Source organism: Leuciscus leuciscus (genome assembly GCF_965113295.1).
Source record: "Leuciscus leuciscus genome assembly, chromosome: 7".
NCBI classification, from domain to species: Eukaryota; Metazoa; Chordata; class Actinopteri; order Cypriniformes; family Leuciscidae; genus Leuciscus; species Leuciscus leuciscus.
Genome location: NC_138731.1, coordinates 40,476,328 through 40,500,665, shown reverse-complemented (window position 1 = coordinate 40,500,665; position 24,338 = coordinate 40,476,328). Strand labels below are relative to the sequence as shown.

The following is a 24,338-nucleotide window of genomic DNA, read 5'->3' as shown; positions in this document are numbered from 1 at the left end:
CTTGAAATTATCTGGAATCTGATTGCAAATGTTATGACTGCTAATAACGGCTGCTGTTTGAGTTGAATGTTTCTCAATGTATTTTTTGTTTTCTGTGGGAGCTTTACAAATTATCCCCTAAACTTAATGAATTGTGTCATCAATTGCTGTAAAGGATCTGTACTCTATTCACATGCTTTATGAGTTAACTAAAGATATAGCCAATGATACATGAGATATTCTCATAGAAACAGGACTACATGTGAGCGGAACCACAACATGCAGAATCCTTCTGATTTTCAAAGCGCCTCATTTAGTTTTGATTCAGTAATTCATTGTTTTGGTTCTCCAGAGCTCTCTGAGGACTAATGATGAAGTGTGTGATGAGGAGCTGGTGTGTGCGGTCTGTGTGCGTAAGTGTGTGGAGCGGATAGCCCGGGCCAATTCCCAACCGCAGTCAGCCGCTACATGCCTATCAAAGAGCCGCCCTCGTTTCGCCCAGTCTGTTCCCAGCGCTTTGAGCAGGGCTTGATTGCTTTTCCTTAAAGGCAACGTAAGCGGTAACAAAATGTTACCCATCAATGGCCTCATGCTAGAGTCACGTGGAGAGCTGCGTGCACACAGCATGTCTTTCTCAGACTGGGATCGAGCAGGTGCACACATTCAAAACAGGGAAAACTGTTAACAGTTTTAACAGGAAAACAGCTAAACAGAAGTGTTTTGAGTCTGGATTTGAATGTGACCACTGTAGGAGCACATCTGATCTCTTCTGGAAGCTGGTTCCAGCTGTGGCTGCATAATAGCTAAAAGCCGACTCGCCATGCTTAGAGTGAACCCTTGGTATTTCTAGCTGATATGATCCTAATGATCTGAGTGATCTGTTGGGTTTATATTCAGTGAGCATATCTGCAATGTATTGAGGTCCTAGGCCATTGAGTGATTTATATACCAGTAGTAATACTTAAAAATCAATCCTAAATCTAACTGGGAGCCAGTGTAAAGACCTGAGGACTGGTGTGATATGTTCATATTTTCTGGTTCTGCTCAGAATCCTGGCGGCAGCGTTCTGTATGAGCTGCAACTGTCTAATGGTGTTTTTGGGAAGGCCAGTGAGGAGTCCATTACAATAATCCACCCTGCTGGTGATGAAAGCATGCACAAGTTTCTCTAAGTCTTGTCTGGAAACAAAGCATCTAATTCTTGCAATATTTTTCAGATGATAGTATGCTGATTTAGTTATTGCTTTGACATGACTACCTGAAACTTAAGGTTAAGTATTCTCCAAACAGTGCTTTTAAGGTTTTGTTCAGACTACATTCGATTCTATGGAAGGATTGCGACTTTTTATCTCGCAATTCAGACTTTATAACTCGCAATTGTGAATTTAGATCCTGCAATTCTTAGAGAAGAAGTCAGAATTGCGAGTTTATATTTCGTTTAAATACTTTTTTTTTTGCATTAGACTCAGAATTGTGAGATGTAAACTTGAAATTGCGAGGAAAAAAGTCAGACATCTGAGATAAAAGTTATTATTATTATTTTTTGTGGCAGAAACAAGCTTCCATTAAATTTTTATTTGGTTTTAAAATCCAGTTTTAAGACTGATTCTCTTTGTGAGTCAGTAATGAAATTACTCTCAAAATGACGGTACAAATTGCTTATGCTTTTCTATTTGTACATTGCTTGGGATAAAAGCGTCTGATATATTCATAAATGTAAATGCATAATTGAAACTGAATCTGTTTTCACCTTTCAAACCACAGTGGGATGTGGTTTGGAACAGGATTGTAAAAATGCAGCTTTTTGCTTCTCATATTGCAAACAACTCAAATGATTTGAAACAGGTAGTCCAAAAATCTGATTATTATTTTGATTCTTTTTTTGCTGACTGTCTGAACAAAGAGTGGTAGCTGCTTATGAGAATTTAGTTGGAGTAGATGTGATGAGGTTTCTTTCTTTCTTTTCACTGTTCTTTAATCACACAAGGCTTTCTCATCTCTGCCTTTATATAAGAGGACCATCAAAACCATTTTAATGCATATTTAATGTCCTGCACTTACCTTACACAGGCTCCATTAGCAGAGAGCTCTTGTGATGAGCGCCTGTGAAGTCAAACACAGCACTTTGTCTTCTTCTCAAGTGCTTACACAGTGTTTTCTGAGTAACCCTTGACCAAAGTTACAGTGACCGCACAATTCATCAAAACCTGAATCGCATTCATGCAGCTTTATTGGCATGGTACAAACATATCGGTATTATTAAAATAAATGTATTTTATTTTATTATTATAAAAACAGTAATATTTTTTAAATAATATTACAATTTTATTTGAATATATTTTAAAATACAATTTATTCCTGTGATGACGAAGCTGATTTTTCGGCATCATTACTCCAGTCCTCAGTGTCACATGATATAATCATAGTACAAATCATTATAATATGCTGATTTGATGCTCAAGAAACATTTATTATTATTATCATCAATGCTAAAAACAGTTGTGCTGCTTCATTTTTTGTGTGTGTGGAAACTGTACTTTTTTAAAGGATTTTTTGATGAATAAAAAGTTCAAAAGAATAGCATTTAATTGAAACACAAATCTTGTGTAACATTATACATTTCTTTACTGCCACTGTAATGCATCCTTCCTGAATAAAAAGTATTATTTTTTTTAATTTTTTTTTAAAACACTTAAGTGTATATACATGTGTATAACTTTATATTATGTATTTATTTCATTATATTTTTCTTATTTATTTTTAGTAATGCATTAGAATTTTTTTTATAATAGTTATGAACACGTATGCACACAATGAATTGTTTTGACAAACAAATAGTCAAGTTTATGGATTCTTTTAGTGAAGAAGCACCTCTAGATCTTTGAATCTAGAGAAAGCATTTAAGCATTCAATTTAATGGAACTAAACATCATGACAATAATTTGGTCCCAGTCATTTAGGCCTGTTGCTCAGTATTAAAGTTTTTTTTTTGGGGGGGGGGGTTTGATGTCGTTCATGTGCTAAATCAATCATTGAGGAGCTCTAAGGGTTTACAGCACTTAAATTGTCCAAACATAGCAATTGTTTAGAAAAAAAAACAGAATAATGTAAATGCAGATGAGCTCAGATGAATTAGACAGCTGTGGTGATCTAAACCACATTCGTTCACAAGAGTATGATTCAGTTGTGGGAGTGTTTTTGCGGCAGGTGTTAAAGCGATGATCACATCGTGTGTTTAGATTCACAGCAGTGGGTGTTTGTCATTACTGGATATCAGTCGTGTCACATTGTCAGGATTTCTGTTTGCTGACTGGTAGTCTGTTTCTGACCGACTTAGACAAACATATTCATTCATATCCTGCAGACGCACCATGTGAAGTTTGTACAGCCCTTCCGTGAACCTTTTTTTTCTCTTTCCTCTTGGTTTTATCTCATTCCATGTCCTTGAAAGCTCAGACTATCACTCACAAAGCAGCAATGTATGAAGTCGCAGAACTATTGATCTTTTTTTTTAAAACATTCAGCACATTTAGATAAAATAGATTTAGATAGATTTTAGATGAAATCATTAATGTAGACGATTAATGAACAGCTTGAACAAGGAAAAGATCTTAAACCCCTTCCCCATTCTGGTGATTTAACATGTTTATCACACAGATTTATTAAGGGACCTTGGTATTTCTGAAACTTTACCCTACCTTACTCTTTAAATGCTCCAAGTAAACAGTCCATGCTTTGCTACTTGAATCATCCATCACAAAAGATTGTCTGATTGTCCAATATGTCATGCTTGTATAAGTCTATTTTTTTAGTACTTTTTAGTACTTTTTATAAAAGAAATAGGCTACTTAAGACTGACTGACTGACTGACATACACACATACATACATACATACATACATACATACATACATACATACATACATACATACATACATACATACATACATACATACATACATATATACATACTGAGACTGCATTGACAATTTTCCGAAAACATCTCCCAGTACAGCGTCTTTTCCATCTCCAAGTGGCAAGAGGTCATTCTGGAAAAATGTGTGTGGGTGTGTATGTTAATATGTGATTTTTAAAAACATGCATTGTTTTGTTTTTCTTTTGTTTTTTTCTTGTCTACCACCATTATCAGTACCACCAGTTAAGAAAATTGTTTTATGCATTCTCCTTAAAGCAATCACTTGCAGCACCTTGAATGCATCAACCATTGACTAACCGGAGTAATGTGTAATGCAATATCTAGAAGGCCTGAATTTTGGACAGTGAGAGCCCTCGACTGTCTGTTTGAGAGGGTTATGTTCCATCTAGTAAGCTGCCTTGTTGCGTAGTGTCTACATAGACAGCTGTCGTCTTAGTGAAGTGACCACCTGGGTATTGCGGACTTCTTTGAATACTATAAATTGAAATTGACTACTATAGACTATGTAAATACTGATTTACATTAGTTAGAAAGTCTGTTTGCTGTGCCGTATGACACATAATAACATGCTTTAAAATTGGCTGTAAGCTTTGTGACCGGCTCTGTGACTGGCGCTCAATTTGTCCAGGTTTGAGTGATCCAAAATGTAGGGCAGGTGGTCACCGTACTTCTAGACCCCTTCATAACTGCAGGAACCTCATAAGAGACTGATTCAGAAGGCTCTACGTAGACAGCAACTTTCTGCATTACACAGTTGCACAGTTGATTTTGTTAGAATTTAGCATCGTGCAAAGATGAACTTTTAACTCTTATTTGTTTGGAATTGAATGGATAAAAGTATATTTTCTTAAAGTACATTTAATTTAATTTTATATATATATATATATATATATATTTTTTTTTTTTTATTAATATTGAATTATAATCTACATCTCTTGCTTGTTTGTTTGGCGAGTTTTTTTCATTATGAGATTGCCTTCACTGAAAAAGATGAATGCTGCTGTAGAATTTGGCCAGCATAAGGTTCTTAGAAGTGTCTGTTGGAACAATCTTTGTGTCATTCAAATGATGCCTTTAAATGTTGCCTATGTAGGCATCTCACTGGGTTTTGGAGCACAGCCAGGGAGTTAGTGAAGGATAACAAGCCTATCCGACAAAGAAAGCCCCAGTGATGTCACTCTAGTAGACACCAGACACACAGCTGGGCGAGGATAAATTCACACCCACCTTACTAGGGGTGTTGTACATCCAACGAGAAGGAAAGACTCATGTCATCTTTAGCAGAACAGTTTCAGTAGAACGGGAGGTGGAGAAAGAGGAGAAAGCTTTCTGATCCAGAACTACTCCCACAGCTCGCTAATGTTGAGCTGCTGGGGCTCGAGAGCAAGAAAACAGAGACACTTTTTAAAACTTTCTTCTTGGACACTTACAGAGTGCATTAAGGCAGGTAGGGGCATTTCCTTACTTTTCTTTTTGTGATTTTTGAGCTTTGAATAACTTCTAGAGCGCGTAAGCATGTGTTCACATCCTGCTATTTTTATGGGTGATGATTAGGGATAAACGCAAGCTGCTGATGATGTGATATCACCCATGTCTGCAAACAGGTGATAAAAAGCATGCCGAAATAGAAAGCGATTTCTTTTTCATGAAAGAGGCGTGTCTGATTCCACATTGAGATGCAGGACTCTAATGACAGCGACAGCGACAGCTCCTCTGATGTCAGTATTAAGTCATGAGGTGTTTTTGACGTGCAAATAAAACATGAGATCCGTTCGGCTCATCTGAGATGACACGGCTGAAGTTTTAACCTGCTGAGTGGTTTATACAAGGCTACTCTGTGGCTCAGGGTGGGGGTTATTTTGGAGTACTAGGGCGCTGGGAGATGTTTGAAACAGCTGGGGGATTGTTAGGGGAAACTCTGGGGAGAAAATTCATTTTTTCCATGCAATGCTGTTAAACTAAAATGTTGGCGCTAAGCCTGGTCACACAGAGGAAAAATAAAAATAGACATCTCAGTTTTGACTTTCAAATTCATTCCTACAATGTTTGGCTTTAAGGATGTCAAAATGTACTGTTGGTACTGTTGTACTTTGGTACCAAAGTAAAAAATAAAATATATTTTATTTTTGATACCTGTAATGTTACCAGTCTTTCTACAGTATTGAAACTGAATAATAGGTAGCTGCTTTTGAACATCCTTGTGTTAATATGCATAAATAATTTAAATATGTCTCTAATGCTCACCAAGGCTGCATGCATTTGATCAAAAATACAGCAAAAAGAAAAATCTAATATTATTTTGGTACATATGTATTGCAGTGTAAGTGTGTAATGTTTATCGTGCTGTTAATATAAATCAAATAATATTGACAAGAATTGCCACTAACTGTCGTACCATTTACTTGAATAAGTACTTGGAAAAGTATTCAATTAATTGAGAGATCATGTGTCATTATTTTAAATTAATTGTATTTTTATTGTTTGATTTTTTTTAATAATAGAATAATAGGTGTTGCTGATAAATGAAAATTGGTTTTGAAAATGGAATACTGCTGTTATCGTGACAGATTTATACTAAGCTGATATGAGGCATATGGATAGTTTTTCATCGGGTCAATAGACCAATTTACATTTGATGCGCAACAAACATCAAAGTTGGCAGCATTTGACAGACATCAGCTTGTGTACTCTCGTGTTTAACCTCCTCTCAAACCAGTAGGTCACATAGCTGCATGTGACATGGGGCCAAAGGTGATCATTGAATTTGTTGCAAGAAGACATCTACAACCTAAAGGTCAACAGGTCACTTGAGGTAACCCAGGATGTCTATTTTTAAGGAGCTTGAGGGAACTGTTAGTCTCAAACTGCATATTGCAGCCCTGGTTTAAAGCACCGGAAGTCATAGTTTATCAGGTTAGTGGCATCAGCTCTTTGGAATAATATTTTGAGGCGCTTAGTAGCAAGTAAACTAGATATCCACTGTGTATTTAACTTTGTTTTATGTCTGTGAAAATAATCTGGATTTTTTTAATAGAAAATAACTGGAAATGTGTCAATTTGGACAAGTGGAAATTTGTTATTTGTTGAAATATCAGCATTAAATTATCTTGAGTTCAAGGTTTGTAATGTGAAAGTAAATGTTAACCCTATTACCTTTCTGAAGATGTTTTCAATATCTCATTCTATATTCAATGCAATTTATTAATAATTAAGCACATTATTTGTTTGGTGGAATGTTTACAAATGTACAAAAATTTGACTTTTAAAAACACATCAAATTGGGAAAAGTATTTCATAGAGTGTATGCACTACTTTTAGAGGATAGCAATTCTGATTACAAAATGTATGCAGATTTGCAGATTACAGATTGATTTTGTTGTTGGTGTTTTCTATATAGCTGGTCATAGACCAATACTTCTGCATCATATGAGTTTTCCCCTGCTGCATGTATTGTGATATCATAATTTCAAATAAAACATCTCTAGATGGCACTTACAAATAAGGCAAGCTGCGGTTGGTCACTTGACATCGGTTGCTTGCTTCTCATCTCGTTTGAGCATTTGTGGGTCAAACTTTATGCCAAAACTCACAAGTCCGACTGTTCATGACTAGGGAGCCACAGTCTCTCGTCTTCAGCTATTAGTGCTCTAGAGTGTCAAAAAAACTGCACAGTAGAACCCAGAGTATTGTGCCCACTTTTCCCAGCTGTATTATCAGATTTGCGGCTCGACATATCCTGCATTAAGACACCATGGGAAACTCGGCGTGAGTGTTTCAGGCTGGTTTTATCTGAATGAATGACATTTTGTCACAGTCTGTGGTTTTGAGGCTGCCTCATTCTCCCAAGCACACTGAACAGAACACAGCTCTTTTTTTTTCTTCTTTTTTTCCTGGGATTGCAATGCATTGATGATATCAAAAGTCCATTGCAGAGTGAACTGTCAAACAGTGGCTTAGTGGTTTTGGAAAGTCAGAAAACAGTTACAGTCTGTTATTAAAATCCATGACCACAGGGAAACAAGACACTGATTATTAAGAGCCAAAGATACATTGACACACAGCCACCCCAAAATAGGTGTGTTATGTGTTTGTGTTAAGTGTCCGAGCATGTGTGTGTAAATGTGTGAGTATAGGAAATGATGCTACAATTCCAAGGAGACAGGAAATGGCTCCAATCTTGTATGTGGTGATTTTTCCACTGGTGAGTCACTGGCTTGGACTGGGAGCGTGGTTCCTCTCATGAGAGGCACAAACTGACTCCTTGCGCGAGGTGGAGCTGCCATTCCGAGCATGTGTAGATACACGTGCATGTTTTAGGAGAGAATCCTTTATATGAAGTTGCTTTGACATATTCTGAGTGCTCACTTCATTAACTGTTTACATGGTTTAAAACAATCAAGTATCTCAGTAGTCCACTACAAATAAGGGTTTGGCATAATTTTTCTCCAATAAAGACTACTTTTGGTGCCATTTAAGGGATGGTTCACCCAAAATGAAATTTCTGTCATCATTTACTCACTTTCATGTGTTTCCAAACCTGTATACATGTATTTCTTCTGTGCAAAACAAAAGCATATATTTAGAAAAATATCTCAATGTTTACTGTCCATAAAAAAAATTTATACAAATAAAAAAGTAAATATGGCCCAATACAACATTTGTTTTTTGGGATAACTTTAACTGAAACTGGCCAAGAGAATAGTAGTTCCCAGCATGCTTTGCATGGGACTTGATTGGGGTGAGTAAATGTTGAAATTTTGTGGAAAGATAAGAACAATGTTTTTTAAACTGCAGTTGTGTTTAATGTCCAGATATGTTGGGATTTAGAAAGCATTCTGTCATGTTGCTTTACCATTGTAGTGAAGAGTATAGCTTTTGCGATGTCCGAATACATAAAGAATGGGCTGAATGCTACTTTTTTTTTTACCATTTTAATGCATGCTTTTGCTAACTTCATTAGCTGGTTGGACCTAATAGTATAATTAAGTAATGTGACACATAAATGTACAAATTAACCTGATATAACTTGGTGTTCTTAGGCACATTGTGAAGTGGCTTATTGCTTTTATATCTATATATGAAATAGCTGAACTCATTAAAGCATTCCGTTTTTCTTTTTGTCTCCTACAGACGTTATTCACACAGAAGGTCCATTGGATGGTAGTCTCTACGCTAAGGTTCGGAAGAAAGAGTCTTTGGAGGGAGGGGTCACAACTAATGGTCTCCCAGCTGCAGTCGATCATGCTTTACCTGCTGTAGACCAGACTCTACCGCCAGTCGACCATGCCTTGTCTGTAAGCAGTGACTCGGGCAACTCCACTGCTTCCATCAAGACCGACCGCACAGATGAAGCCAGCCATCAGCCGGCCTTGGTGAGTCAGCCGTCCTCCCAGCCCCTAAGCCCAGAGGAAAAACAGGAGCTAGACCAGTTGCTCAGTGGTTTGGAAGCACCAATGCATCGGATAGGTTACCAAAGCAGCTCTGGCAGCGGAGGCGGAGGAGTCCTACACCTCGTCCCTGCCCAGGTTCATGTCAACGGACACAACAACATAGATAGAGAGACAGATATACTTGATGATGACCTGCCCAACAGCCAGGAAGGGAACAGTGTGGACAGTCTTGGAACCCTCTCGTCATTTGAGGGCAGAGCAACTCCAGCGGATCTATACTACCAGTCGGAGACGGTTATTAATGGACAAGATGCACCCTACTTGGACAAGGGTGTCCACGAGAAAATGCCAGAGCCCAGAGTTCACAGCTCCTCTTCTGTCCAGGAGCACTTGGGGGTCTCTAGTGGCTACACCAACCAGAATGGCAACATCTACCGATCTCAATCATTAGGGACAACTCCGACCATGCCCAAAGCTCCCACACGCACAATGAGCAGTAGGGATGCAGTGCAGAGGGGATTGAATGTGTGGCAACAATATGGTGTTCCTGAGGTCCCAGTCACAGATGGGGTCACCTTTAACCCTGTACTAGAATCCCACAGCCTTCCAGAGTTCCCTCCCATGGCATCTCAACAAGAAATTGAACAGTCCATTGAGGCCCTCAACATGCTGATGCTTGACCTTGACCCAGCACTTACTCAAGTCCCCAAGTCCCATAGTGCCCCATCTGGAGAAGGTGGTGTAGTCACCACCCAGCCGTCTTTCTCTCAAACCCAGGCACGGCCATCCTACCAGGCTGACGCAGCCATTCATGACCGTGGAGGGGCCACTTTGGCGGGATACCCAATGGCATTTCAACAGGTAGCCACAGAACCTCCACAACCCAATATGAACCAGCAGAGACCCACAGCCATATCCCAGCATGCTGCATTCCCTTCTGAGGCAGAAAGTCAGGCTCCCATGTCCAAGTCAACAGTGCCTTCCTCCACCTTTGAAGTTCTTCAGTTAAAACCCCTCAACATTTACCCCTCAAGTACCACATCCCAGTCCCCTGAGCCCCAGGAGACCCAGTTTAGCTACTCCACATCCTCATCCCCTCTGCCCAAAGACTCTGAACCAGAAGATACCAACTACAAATTGGATGGTCTTGTAGCTCACCGTGTAGCTGGTAAGAGCAACCTTTAAAATACCTCTTTTAACACTTTCAGAGTCTGTTTACTTGCTCAAAGATACAATAGTGATGTAACATTGATCAACCCATGGGCAGTAACCAGCCAAGATTTTGAACCATTAGGCTATATTACTCTTGCATTTTTTTATGTATACAAAATGCTAATTGAAACAATTTATCAAGGGAAATATATTAAAGGAAAACATTTCCATGCCTGTCTTGAGTGCATGAGTTGAGCTTGTCTTTTACACTCAAGGCGGTGCCTTTTTTGGTGGAGTTTCTTTGTTGGCGTTGACATAAGCACCATGAGATCACAAAGAAAGCTTTGTCCAAAGTGCTTCTGGCTTAAGACTCAATATCAGACCGCATTTCTATTTTGTGCCAAGCCAAAACTGAACATTTGTACATTACATCTGGAGAAGTGCCCAAACAACTGAGGGCTGTTATACGGCAGTGCACTTTTTTATGTTAACATTATCTGTTCAGCTTGAAAGTTTAAAAGATTTTCCTGGAAGCCTAGGTTTTTCCCTTGTGATGTTTTTAGAATAATGCCAGCACATTCGAGTTGTTTGTTGAACCAATCTTGTTTTGTTGCACGCTAAATTCACCATGACTTGTTTAGGTTTTTGCGATGTTGAGTTTAAATTACAGATGTATTACTAAGTCTATCACATACTGCTGATGGATCCTACAACCAAAAACATCATAAACAGCATATACACTTTCATCTAATCCTACATTTCTGTCAAAAAACATTAAGGAAAAACATATTGTTATTCGAATGAGGAACGATGCATTGACTCTGGGCTCACTGTTGCCGCCTAGTGGTTGTACAGTAGGTGTTACCGTGAATGTGCCGCCTTTATCTTTAATATCTTACAAAATGGATGTTTAAGAAGCATCAAACTGGCGTTGAAGGTCGCATGCAGGAAACCAAATTAAACCTGAAAGGAAACAACTTGGATAAGGCTCTCATGGACAAAACTAGTCAGCTCTGTTTCGGTTTTATTGCAGACCAATGCTTAGTAGTATTGTTGACTCAGCATAGATAAGTGTTCCAGTAATGGGAAGGACTGCAAGAGGATGAAGCTGCTCTCTTACTTTGTAACCTTCCCTTGAATCCTAGCTCTTGACACAAGCTCTTGCCACACTGTTTGAAGAGCTCTCAGTATCTAGTTTTGGGATTTGGTTATCAGACGTGTCACTATCTGGAATTAGGGAACACTTTGTCTGCATTTACCTTTCGCAGTGTGACCCCACAGATAGAGTTTGTTTATCTTACTTACTGCAGATAAAGGTGCATTAAGCAAGTCTCTGAGTTTTTGCAGAACTATGCCCCCTTCTGGCGACACGCGAAACTGCAACCAGAGTTGTGCACGCGGTTACGTGGAGTTTGCGTTGGGGTTTGGGATGAACTAGAAGCCGGTCTCTTTGAATCCATCTTCTACTTTTGCAAAAGTCGCTTGAGTTGTCTTCGCTGATGCGGATAATGGCGGCGAATACACAAACCTGCCAGACATAGCCAGGTGAGCGTGAACGCGCATGACGTCACGCCCAGTCGATTCCGTCCCGAATCCCTCTTATTTATTTTACTTTACAGGATTATAGAGACAATCTCAGTGATCAGAGAAGGGCTCATTCAGCCCATCAGGCAATTGTTTAAGCATGTATGGGTTAGAAAAACGGGTATTTTTAACATGAAAAGTTGCTTAATGCACCTTTAAGGCAAACACATACTACACGTTAGGACTGTGCAATAAAATTAATAATTTATTTGCAAGTGTTTTTTTTGTTTTTTTTTAGCTATGTTGCCTAGCTCCCTACCAATCGCCCATATTTGATTCAATATGCTAGCTTAACATGTGCCAATGTTTTCTCCTCTCATCCTCTTATGTTTATCCTGTTTGTGGAACACCCGTCCCATCATCACCTCCGCCTTCCTCCCCTTCACCTTCTTCCTTTACTTCCTGACATGGTCCATCATTCCTCCTCCTCCTCCTCTTCCTGGTGGTGTGCAGAGTACACTGCTCGTATCCGAGACATCAGTGACAGACAGAGCATTCCTGAGCTCGGCCACCGCCGCCGCTCTCTCTCCTTCAGCGGTTGGTCCTCTGATGCACTGTGCCTCCAACTAACATTAACTTATAACACCTCTGCATGTTGTGTGGTTGTGTGCTATATCTCGGTTCTCTCTCGCTTTCGCCCCCTATCTGTCCTTGCTCTTGTTTACTTCAGTGAGAGTACTTACTTTTATAAAACTGCAGTTAATAAAAAAAATTATACTGTATTTTATTTTATTATATTATGTATGTCTTTCTTTTGCGGAACATGTTAGATATTTGAAATATATTTTGAGGATTTTTTTGTTGTTGTTTGTTTCAGTTTTTTTCTTCTTCTTTCTTCTATGTAATGAAAGACCATTTACTTTAATTTGTCATGGTTTTATTGACAAAAACAGTTAAGACAATCATAGAAATATGTTTTGTCTTCCACAAAAAAAAACAAAAAAAAAAGAGCCATACAGGTTTGGACCAGAGTATAAGTAAATAATGACACAATATAACATTTTAGTTGAACTATCTACCAAAGGAATAAACTTTAGGAGGTAATAGTTATTAGAAAAAAATAAGTCCCTCTTCCTATTTGTCTTTTTTTTTTCTCTCTCTCTCTTTTTATTTCTCTCCTTACAGTGTTAACCCTCTTCCTTAACCACTAACCTGTGCTGGATTTTATTCACCTTGTTTGGGTGGAATAACGGTTAACAGTAAAAGCTTTAGTTTGCTCCTTTGTGCTAGGTGACCTCTACAAACAAATTGCATTTGTATTATGTGTCGAGTTAAAGTTACACTGTAGCAGGACAAAGGCCAGTCTGTCTGGATCAACTGAGCCCATGTCACAAGATCCAGTCTGCCAGACCTGGGGAACAATACCAAGGCGAGCAGACACTGGCTTCATTCAAGGACTCTTCTTTACCTCTGTTTTAGCATTTAGATGAAGGACAAAGGGTAATAAATCCTTCCTGAGTCTGGAGACCATTATACCATCCTTATCTGCCACTGGGGAGTAAACGTCTCGTACACTGACTGCCTTCGGTCCCGTTCGAGGGCCCATGCGGGTTGTGTTCGGTAGCCAGTTACCAGGATGAATGTTTGTCTTGGATTTCTCCTGAGTCTGATCCAACCCATTACAGATATAACAATGGCATTAACAACACTATGGAGAGAAAAAGAGCAGTATATCCTGCTTCTCTGTGTAGATATCTCATTCACCTCATGCTGAATCCATGAGGTTTAGAAAGGAGTAAGCTATGCCAGAAAAAGAATACACTTTTCTCTCATGGGTCTTTTATCTTATCATATTTTTTTTAATTTTTTTTATCTTAGAATACATTTATATTACTTTTTCATCTTATATTATTCATTTTAACCAAACTTAATTTAATATTTCACCAAAACATTTTTTGGTGACAGTTACAACAATGCAGTGAATCCGTTAATAAGATTCAACTATTTGTCGTAATCACTCAGAATGTACTCGTGATTTATTAAAGATATTAGGTAGGTACAGTAAATATTGCTGTTTATGTTGTTATATTGGTGCATATTAATGCAACTTAACTAGCCTTTTAGTGTATTTTACTTCTTTCATTAAACATTTTGAGTCTAATAGTGTTCGTTTGGTTTAAATGATGGCTTCTCTGATTGAAAAAAAAAAATCAGTTTCTCAGTTACAGCAGCTTGAATCCATTAAGACAGTGTGATCACTAAGGTAACAGCACAGTTTGCCATGCACAGCTGTAGATCTGGCGTACTACATCTGTTTTGCATGTTTCCTCTCCCGACCTTGTCTGAAGTGACACTCTGGGATATACACCATATGATATCCCAGCACATCCAAAGCGCTGGATTCATCGCTTCCTAGACCAGTCAGTTTTGGAATCTGCATGTTTGACATTGTCGTAGAAACCGCATGAATCTCATCCAAGCATGCAAATAGATTGCAGATGGAGTGTGAGCGTCCTCTTGAAGACCCTCCCTTTGTGACATCACTACTCTATTGTTCTGAAAGACTTGTTTTGTGGGCAGAACTCCAGAAGCGGTTTAAACGCAGCCTGGGTGTCAGAGCGTCTGGCTAACGTCATGTTTAAGAACAAGGATGGCCACTTGTCCAGAAGTGGAAGTGGTCAATCTCTCTCAAGTTGTTTCCCAGCGCACGTGAGGTTCTGATGGTCTGAGCTGTGGTCTGACCAAACCTATCAATCGTAGGCCGCGCTCAGGGAGCTAGTAAATATTTTGCTCAGCCGGTTGCCCGGTTTCCATGATATTCCACTCACTCCCACCAGAATGTATTAATGCTTTGCTCTGTCTCAAACGGAGTCCAGTTAAATGGGCTTAAAACTGTGTGTGACTGTACATACTTTTTCCTTATCTGTAAGTTGACAGTAAATTGTGAAATAGCTCTGCTTAAGCCTAGTGCACACCCCAGTACTGAAGAGAAATTTAAAGACTCACAATTTTTTTTTTTCTGTGTTGCTATGTGGTTGCTTTTCTGATTTGCTTTTTTCACATTCCTCTGTGGTTGCTAGCGTTTCGAGTGGTTTCTAGGAAGTTGTTAGGGTGTTTGGGATGGTTGGGAATATCAAAAGAGTCAAAACATTCTCCATGATGTTCAAATATCTTGATATGACTCCTTTAATGTAATTCTATGGAAAAGTAGCAGTAGCAGGTTTTTTAGGTATCATTCATGTTCATGTTTTCATTTCATCTTAGTAATTTCTATTTCCTATTTTCCCCTCCCTACAAGAGAAACACTAGCAACCCTCCAACACTAACTGCCTAGCAACCCACGCAAAGCATACTGGAGATTTTTTTTTTTTTTTATTAAAAAAATTTTAAGACAATAATAATAGTGATGTTTGTCATAGAAAGCAAGTTAAATTAATGAATTGAGATGCATTTCATCAGCTTTTAGTTACCAAACGTCTTCAGTTATCCATTTCTTTCCTACTAGAGAAGACTTACACAAATCCAGTTTTATTTACACCGTCATCTCTTTGTATGAAACAGAACGTGATGAAATAGGCTTGAGAGTTGCTTTGAGGCAGTTCCAAAGCTTTATCCAGAAGTACACCACTGAGTTTCTCTAATATTCCAGCTTTTTGTAATCTAGGCTGTTTGAATGAGAACATTGTTTGTAGCTCCAACAGGCTTTAATGTGGTGCGAATTGGACGTCAGTGCAGGTTTTGACAGAGAGTTAATTCTTCAGAGCTCATTGGCAGTTTTCCATGGATTTGTTCAAGGAGTATTTTGACATTTAGATATTTTTTTTTATTTGAAGTGTGATGAATGTTCTTCTGCAGGTGCTAATAGTTATCTGTTAGAGATGATGTCATGTATTTATTTTCTTGGCAGGAGTTCAGTTTGGTGAAATGTCACCAGACGAGGCTTCAGTTCCTGGACGGTACCGGACTACCAGTGAGGGCCTTTCCCAAGATGAGAGCCCAACCCGAGGAAGCTCGGTCCGCTCCCCCATTCGCTGCATCTCACCCGAGCTGGCCAATACGATTGCTCTGAACCCTGGGGGACGGCCCAAGGAGGTAGACCAACTGAATGGACATATTTACATTTTTCCCAGTATTAATCTCAGAAATAAATGTGGATATATTTGTATATGGATATGTGTCCACCTGTCCCTTCTTTCTCCAGAGACACATGCATAGCTACAGAGAAGCATTTGAGGAAATGGATGGGGGTCCCGTCAGCCCCCCTCCGTTCGTTGGTGGTGAGGTCCTACCCCAAACCCCTGCCTTCCCTGTCTCGCCACAAACCCCTTACTTCAACCTGAGTAAGTTTCCCTGTTGGAGGAGGAGGGCGCCATAGAGCTGTAAAATCACTTCCTCTGTCAATGCTTTAAAAGGGTCACAGCCATCACTGAATGTTGGTTCTGTTCATTTTGATATTAGTTCGAGAACATTAGAAATTCAAAGTGTAAACAGAACAAGAAGTCAAACTGTCATCCATTTGGATGTTATTTGTATTGTATAGTTTTTAGAGTATCACTTGCGGTTTATATAGTGGCAGTGTTTCTAAACCTAGTGAAGTGCCTACATAGGCAGCATCATAGGTGTGCTTTTAACACGAATGCTGTTCCAGAACATAGGCAGCATGATTATTAAAGATTATAAAAGTGTCGTCACATTTACCATTGCTGGGTGAAATACAGGCATTCCAATCAGAATCCTTCCAATTGGGAATTTTGTATAAGGGTACAAATGTTTACCAGGTAAATTTCACTCATGCTCAAGTTGATCATGCAAATTATGCGTGGTTTGAAAATTACTTCAGTGTGAGCAGTGCTTCATACATCTCTACGCCAATGATAATGGACAATGGACTTTTTTTTTTTTTTAAATGTGACCACACCTTAAGGCTGCATCACTTATAACCTTCACCGAGAAGATGCATTCAAACTGTGTCAATAATCCATCCAAGATTGTGGAGAATTCGGGATAAATGTTAATTACAAATATTAGTGACTGAAAGTATCGATAAAAATAGTTAAAACTGGGTTACCCATGATTTTTGTTTTTATTCTTATAATGTTTCACCATTAGCTTAGCAACATGCTAAGACAAAAAAAACTCTCAATTTAAATAAAATGTGAGTCACGTTTAACGTGCATAGCACTATTTGTATGATTTGCTGCCCATGTAGAGTGTTCCAATTGCTCACTTATTAGGGTTGGGATGCAGCTGCTTATTTAGGTGGTAGACAGCAAGAAAGCTCACTAGGTTTTGGAACAGAGCCACTGTGTTTCATAATTAGCACATCAGAATAGTGGTGGGTGTTTTGACTTTTTTCCATAAAAGAATCTTTTGGGCTAACATTACATTAACACACTGTCTATAAGCCAACGTGAGGTCTGGCAGCAGTTAAATCCAACCCTACCTCGGGGTGTTTGTGTGAGCCAGTAGATATCATTAACAGATGCTATAGTTCATTCACATGCTCTCAATGTTAAAGATGTGTGGCCTCCGTTTGAGTGATAACACACACTTTGTGTTGGCTCATAGACATGCATAAGTGCTCAGATCAGAAAGACCCCGCTCTCACTTGCTCCCCAGCAATTCCCAACGTCTGTGGGTCTGAGAAGTGTTTTTTGTCAGCAGTTTCTCTAGCCTCCTCAGTCATTGTATCTCAATCCAAGAACAAGCACATTTGCGCCTCAGGTTTCATGTTCAGATGGATTTCTCCAGTATAGTGATAGCTTTGGTTTTTATAACCTATTGCTTCATCTTCCCCTCCAGCATACTGTCCCTACAGGTTTAATATAATGTCTCTTGTAAAAGTCTGTAGCCTCTTTACAAGGTTAGATGCACACAATGTTAAGCAGCTCTGTTTTTCTTGGACTTTCACAGCATTTTTTCTCACCTGACACCTCATTTGAAATATATTCAAGTCATTTTCTTTAGCTGACATCTTACACCAAGGCCACTTCGCATTCGAAGCTCTTCAGACTAGTTCTGCTACCATGAGCACCTAGATGTGGCTTCAGAGAACAAAACAGAGCCTACAATAACACAAAACATAAGCAATCAAATCTTGTCCTTGTGTGTCCCAGGATATTTAATGGACATTAGGACTGAACAATATTTTCAATATTCATGATGTATTTGTGAGGTTTATTTGGCCATTTCAATAGATTTCATTAGAATAGTTTTGTAATCCCTCTTTGTCTAAACTTTTAAGTATGAGAATGAGACTTGGTATGTTGATGTTAGAATTGTTAAGTTTTAAGTTTAAAGAATCAATTCGAGCTCTCCCCATTGCATGTTTGTGTGTTAAAATATTTTAGTTAAGATATATGTATAGGTAACTATTGCTGTTTATAATATTTATATATAATTTTAACTTTAGTTGAAGAAAACATTATCTAGTAAGTTTGATTTAATTAAATCAATCATTTCAAACTTCAGACAATTTGAATTTGATTCAATTAATAGATTCATAACTCAGATTCAACAATCAAATCTGCATAGCATTTTTCATTTAGTAAAATGTTTTTTTAGTAAAAATACATGCCTTTTTATTTTATAATTAGATTTTTACTGTATTTTACTTTTTGACTTAAATATTTTAATGTATTTTCCAGTATTGACTGTTAAAATGGTTGAAATTATCCAAAATGATTGAGAGAAAAAAGTATATTTTTAAGTCATTTTAGAGAAAATACATAAATATCAAGATATACTGAACATCATCAAATGTCTGAAAAAAATCCCCCTAGTGAACATCCTCAGCATACTGTTATGAGGTTCATTCAGAAGATCAGCTCACGTTATGTGTAGAACTTTCTGAAGTGGTTCTGTTGGATTCCTGGGGAGCAGGCGACCCATAGGGGCTCTATTTCTGTTCGGAGATTGACAGACACTCACATGCTCCAATAGCCACTTTCTGGTAGCACGTTTCTGTGGCTCCCTCCTCCTGCAGAGAATGAGAGGCTGGAAAAGCTTCTCTACACATCCCCCCTCCCCTTCTCCTTGTGTCCAATGCTGAGGCACTTATTCTGCCAAACAAAGAATTGATTTGGATTCTTTGGTAAGTGGAGGATGCATGTGTGTCCACGATGATGTCAACTTGGCCCTGCCAAATCCCAAGCATATGCTCTGCCTTACCCAGAATGCATGTGGAGAGCAGCCTTGAAGAGCACACACTTACCCAAACACATCATGATCTTATCTGAAGTAGTCAATTCTAGATACAGGTGTAAACAGGACATTGTGATTCGATCACTCGGACCATAATCAGGCTACGTTCACACTGCCGAGCCTTAGCGCTCAATTCCGATTTATTGCTCGGATCCGTTTTTGTATTTTTTTTTAAATAGTTTTTTTTTTTTAAACGCGATATAAGAGCTCATGTTTTGCTTGTCACTATATAGAGCTGCCTGTCACTGTAATACTTATAACAAAGTTCGATGTCCTTCACTTGACTACCTTTCGAAAACGGTCTTGATAACATTCGGTTATGCAAATATTTGAAGGGACTCCCATGAGCACAGAATTGTGCCGAATGTTACTCTAGAGTGACGTAAAAGTGTAATGAATTCCGATATGTACCACATATGGAAGCGGCCAAAATCGGAATTGAAAAGATCAGATTCCATGTGGTTTGTGACATTCACATTGTCATGACAAAAAATAGATGAGCAAACAAGTCGGATTTGGGACACATTTACCTCTGCAGTCTGAACGTAGCCTCAGGGGACTGCCTGTTCACCTGTCAATCAACTATTGCAGCAAAACAAGACTTTTAAACTATGCAAGTGATCATGAATAAAACTTTTTTTTAAATGTAGGTACGATTTTTTTCCACTCAAAGCATCATATTTGGGGTTCAATGTATATTGCATTATGCATTCTGCTCTGACACATTTCAGAATGCAACAATACACAAAATTGAGTGAGTAGTTTATTTAATTTAAATTTTTTTTTTTTTTTTTTTACATTTTTGTTCTTTTTTAGAGACGTTTTTAAAACACAAAATCCTCCCTTTCTTCAAGTGTGCTGCTTTCCACAGCTCTGTGGTCACATCACCATTTATTTTCCCCATTTGTGTGTTCGCACCATTCTTTTTTTTGCTGAGCACCTTTGTTTATTCGTTGTTTTTGAGTCACTCGTCCTGTTGTTCGTAGCATTTGTTGTGTAGTGAGGTCCTGAATGTTTTCAATGTGACGTTTTGGAGATCTGTTCAGCTGAGGAGTATTCTGTCTGCATGATCTGTCTTGTTTTCGTTCTTATGACTGGGCATCGTTACAGCGAGTGTTAATCACATCGTTAACTCTTTTAAAGAGGCGCTTGCACGGCCTTGCCACAGAGCATGAGACATTAGCTCATTCCCCAGCCATGTCACATACTGAAATAGCCACCTCAGTCTGCTGTCTTTAAAAGCTCAGTGTGTACCACGGCAGTCTCTCAAAGGCTCTTGATCTGGAAGTTGGTCTCTTTGATAAGATTGTCGAAAGCTGATGCATTGAAGATGAAAGTGGTACACACAGATCTGTATTATAAGGTCTAAGGAACAGAAACATACTTTGTGCAAGTACGCAAATGCAGACATGAATGGTTGGCAAAAGCATCGCTGGCGTGACAAACCTCAGTACTCAAGGGGGGGATAGAGTTACCTTCAAATGTCTGTGCCATTAACCAGATGTGTGTTGTGTTTTTCAAGTAGCTAGTTAAAAACATAGCCAGACCAATATAGCACACCTTTGCAGCATTACATAATACAATATGAATCGCTGTCTGACACATTTCAGAACTAGAGCTGTTTAATTTAGTACAATTAATTATGCAAATGTTAATTTGTTTAAAATACACATTTAATCATCCCCTCTGATTTATAACAGTAAAGTCAACATAAAAAATAAAATAAAACGTTCATATGCTATTCTCATATGTGACCTGTCCAAATGAATTTTTAACTAAATTGGAAAATGGATAAAGAAAAACTATTTTATATATAATCACAACTAACATAAAAGTTTGTGTTTATACAATATTTGTGTGTGTATATATTATTATGTTTATACGTGTGTGTGTGTGTGTGTCACACAAACACATACATATATATGTACACACACATACATAAACAAACTTTTATGTTAGATGCAATTAATCACAATCGAATTGACAGCACTAATATATACTGTATATACATATGCAGGATGCGTTCTTGCATTCAAAAAGTGCGGAGTGCAGAAATACGTGAAATCAAGCTTGTCACGCTATAATCATTTGCATTGACGTACTTGCTTATAGAGTATGTTTTGTGCTGAAGGCTTTAGTTGATAACACTCTGAATAATACATTTCTTTCTGTTCTCTGTGTCGCTTTAGGTCGATCTCCTCCAGGATTGGCTAAAACACCGTTGTCCTTCCTGGGCCTGAAGCCCCACAATCCTGCTGAGATCCTGCTCCACCAGACGGGCTCAGGTGAGACTTTACACACACATACAGAAATGCACATGCAGACACTCGTCCAAGACTTGCTCCTTAAAGGGAGATCAAATGCATCTTGTGGGCCATATATCAAAATATCCTTTCAGTTCTCCCTCTCAAAGCGTTTCCCCTTCTCCTTTTCTCGTCTCTTGAGCCGTGAGCTCATACATCTTTAAATGGATTGCTGTTTTCTGTTCATATGTGGTTATATTGGGATCATTTTACTGTGCTCTGTCAACTTTTGAGTGTGTGTGCTGCCTTTTGCTTTTGTTTGAAAATTCAGTAAACAGCAATACTGTGAAATATTATTAGAATTTAAAACAATAAATAATAGTTTTCCTCTCTACATTTTAATATTCCTGTCATGCAAGGCTGAGTTTCCAGCATCATTAAGCCAGTCTTCAGTTCAGCATATATCATTCAAATATGCTGATGTGCTGCTCAATAACCTTTCTTATTATTATCAATGTTGAAAACAGTTGTGCTGTTTAATATTTGTGTGGAAACTGTGATACATTTTCTTCAGGATTATTTGATTAATATAAAGTACAAAAGAAAAGCATTTATTTGAAATTGAAACCTATAGTATTATAAATGTATTGACTGTCACTTTTGATCAGTTTAATGCATTCTTGTTGAATAAAAGTATTAATTTCTTTTAAAAATCTTTCTGACCCCCAACGTTTTGAACGGGAGTGTTTCTGTTAGGAGCAGAAAAGACATTCCCATCATTTTCAAGTGGAAATTGTCCATCCAAGATGGCGCAGTCTGGTTTAATTGAATAACAAATGGACTTGTACGTAATTGTATTCTTATTAGAGTATCATGTTTTTAGTTTAGCATCATGTTAACACCAAACTCAATCAAAATAATAAATAAAATAATGTTGTGTATTTCAGAGTTGCTATCAAAGTTGAGAGCTACAAACTGGTCAGTTATGAGGTTCCACTTCAGTTAGGATGTTCCCTTAGAAGGCTCCCTAGGCAGTAGACAACAAGTCTGCTGTTTTTGGAACAGAGCCCTTTTTAAACTGATTACCCGTTCTCTTTGTCCTAAGGATATATTTTAATGTTTAAAGAAATGATTACTTTTAATCTTGGTATTAGCAAGCTCAGCAAAAATATTATTTGATAAATTGTTTCTTTCAGTTCAAAGCAGTAATTTGTCATGTCTTCCGGGGTGAACCTGATGAAAACATGCCCACATTTCTTTTTCTTTATCATTTCTTATTTCTTTCCTTTGATTTTCGGGGTGATATATGACCCGGTCTTGCCTCGGCAGGTTTGGTGAGATTCATCCTGAGGCCAGCGGGCGTAAACTATGTAGTTTTTGGGTAACAGGATCCCATGGGGAGTTGCGGAGACTCTTTAGTTTAGAACAAGTTCTCATGCAGGGCTGATTTTAGCATCGTTCCTGAGGGAGTTAATTTGAGGCCTGCTAAAACAAGAGCAATACATACGGTAAACACGCTAACATTATTACGAGACGATGTGTCACAGGGGCTTCTTTGTCCTACTATAGTTAGGTTAAATGATGTCATGTGCGTATTGATGATAAGGCCTGTTACTTCTGGTATTTTAATGTCTACTGGGGCCTGCTGGTATTTGGAGCAGCAAAAACTGTGAATGAAGATTACATTGTTTTCTTTGGTTGCATTTCCCTCTTTTTGTTTTCTTAAAAGTAATAATTCACCCAAATGTGAAAATGCCCTCTTTGTTTTTTCACCATCATATCGGTACAACTGATTTCCTTCTGTAAATTACAAAAAGAGATAAAATGCACAAGTCATATGCCCCTTAAAAAAACAATTACCTTCCAATTTCCTGATATGGAAACCAAACAGATTGTGCTTTTGTGTTTACGGAAGATATTGATTTTGGTTTGGAATGGCATGTAGGTCAGTAAATAATGACAAAGTGTTCAACTATCAACTACCCCTTTAAAATAACGATTATCTACACTATTATACACTCTAGCAATTATTATATTCTCCACGTCTCTTTGAACTTCTAAAATATCTGTCTTATGATTTTATTCTTCTGCCGTCGGGAAAACAGAGAGTGAGGATGAGGAAGGTAAGAATATACCAGATTTAGAATTAGTGTTATTGTACATACAAACGACTTCACCTTTTTTGTTTTTTTGTGTCATCTTATACATATAACGGTCGTCTCCATTCACTCATCTCTCTCAAATCAGTTTATCATGTTGGTCAAGCAACATAAACCATGGTTCACCCTAATGAAGTTTCTTCATATATATATACACATTTATAAAAATAATATTGATTATCTAAACCTACTCATTTCCATCAATGGTCATTTAAAGCAACTAAAATGATCAAGTCATGTTTTGGACACTGATCTATCTGTTTTGACTCTTGTAATATGTTGTGCTCACTGGTATTTTTCCCTTTGTCTGTTTGCCAGAGCCTCGTAGCTATGTGGAGTCTGTGGCCAAAGCGGCAGCAGTGTCAGGTGGGCCGCCAGCATCGCCCGTGTCTCCAACATATGACAGTGACAGCTTAGCTCGTCCTGTCGGGCCTTCCCATGCCTACAACACTCCTCTGTCCTCCAGCAGCCCCATTCAGAGCCCAGACGCAGTGTAAGTGACCACCACCCGAGTGTTTATACAGTAGTAGTATTATTTATATACTTTCATAACATGTATTGATATATTTTTTATATTTTCATTTTAGTCATTTTGTTATGACTTTTTGTAATTTTTTTTATATATTTTTTTCTATTTAGCTTTAATTTTTATTTCATTTTCAGTTTGGGTAATTTTAGTTCTTAAACTTATTTCAGATAAAGTTTAAGTTTTTAATCTGATATTAATATTTTATTTTATTTCAATGACAAAAA

At 38.1% G+C, this 24,338-nt stretch overlaps 1 protein-coding gene across 5 annotated transcripts in view; it reads left to right on the top strand.

Annotated features, from left to right (window-relative positions):
- The window catches only part of tns1b (tensin 1b), a 238,213-nt gene that overhangs the window by 192,533 nt on the left and 21,342 nt on the right, over nucleotides 1–24,338 (top strand). For all 5 annotated transcript variants that reach the window (XM_082174596.1, XM_082174592.1, XM_082174593.1 and 2 more), the window contains 5 exons: nucleotides 9,045–10,472; nucleotides 15,888–16,072; nucleotides 16,182–16,320; nucleotides 21,373–21,468; nucleotides 23,904–24,078. In XM_082174596.1, the coding sequence (XP_082030722.1) occupies nucleotides 9,045–10,472; nucleotides 15,888–16,072; nucleotides 16,182–16,320; nucleotides 21,373–21,468; nucleotides 23,904–24,078 (2,023 nt within the window). The remainder of the gene's footprint in view (nucleotides 1–9,044; nucleotides 10,473–15,887; nucleotides 16,073–16,181; nucleotides 16,321–21,372; nucleotides 21,469–23,903; nucleotides 24,079–24,338) is intronic.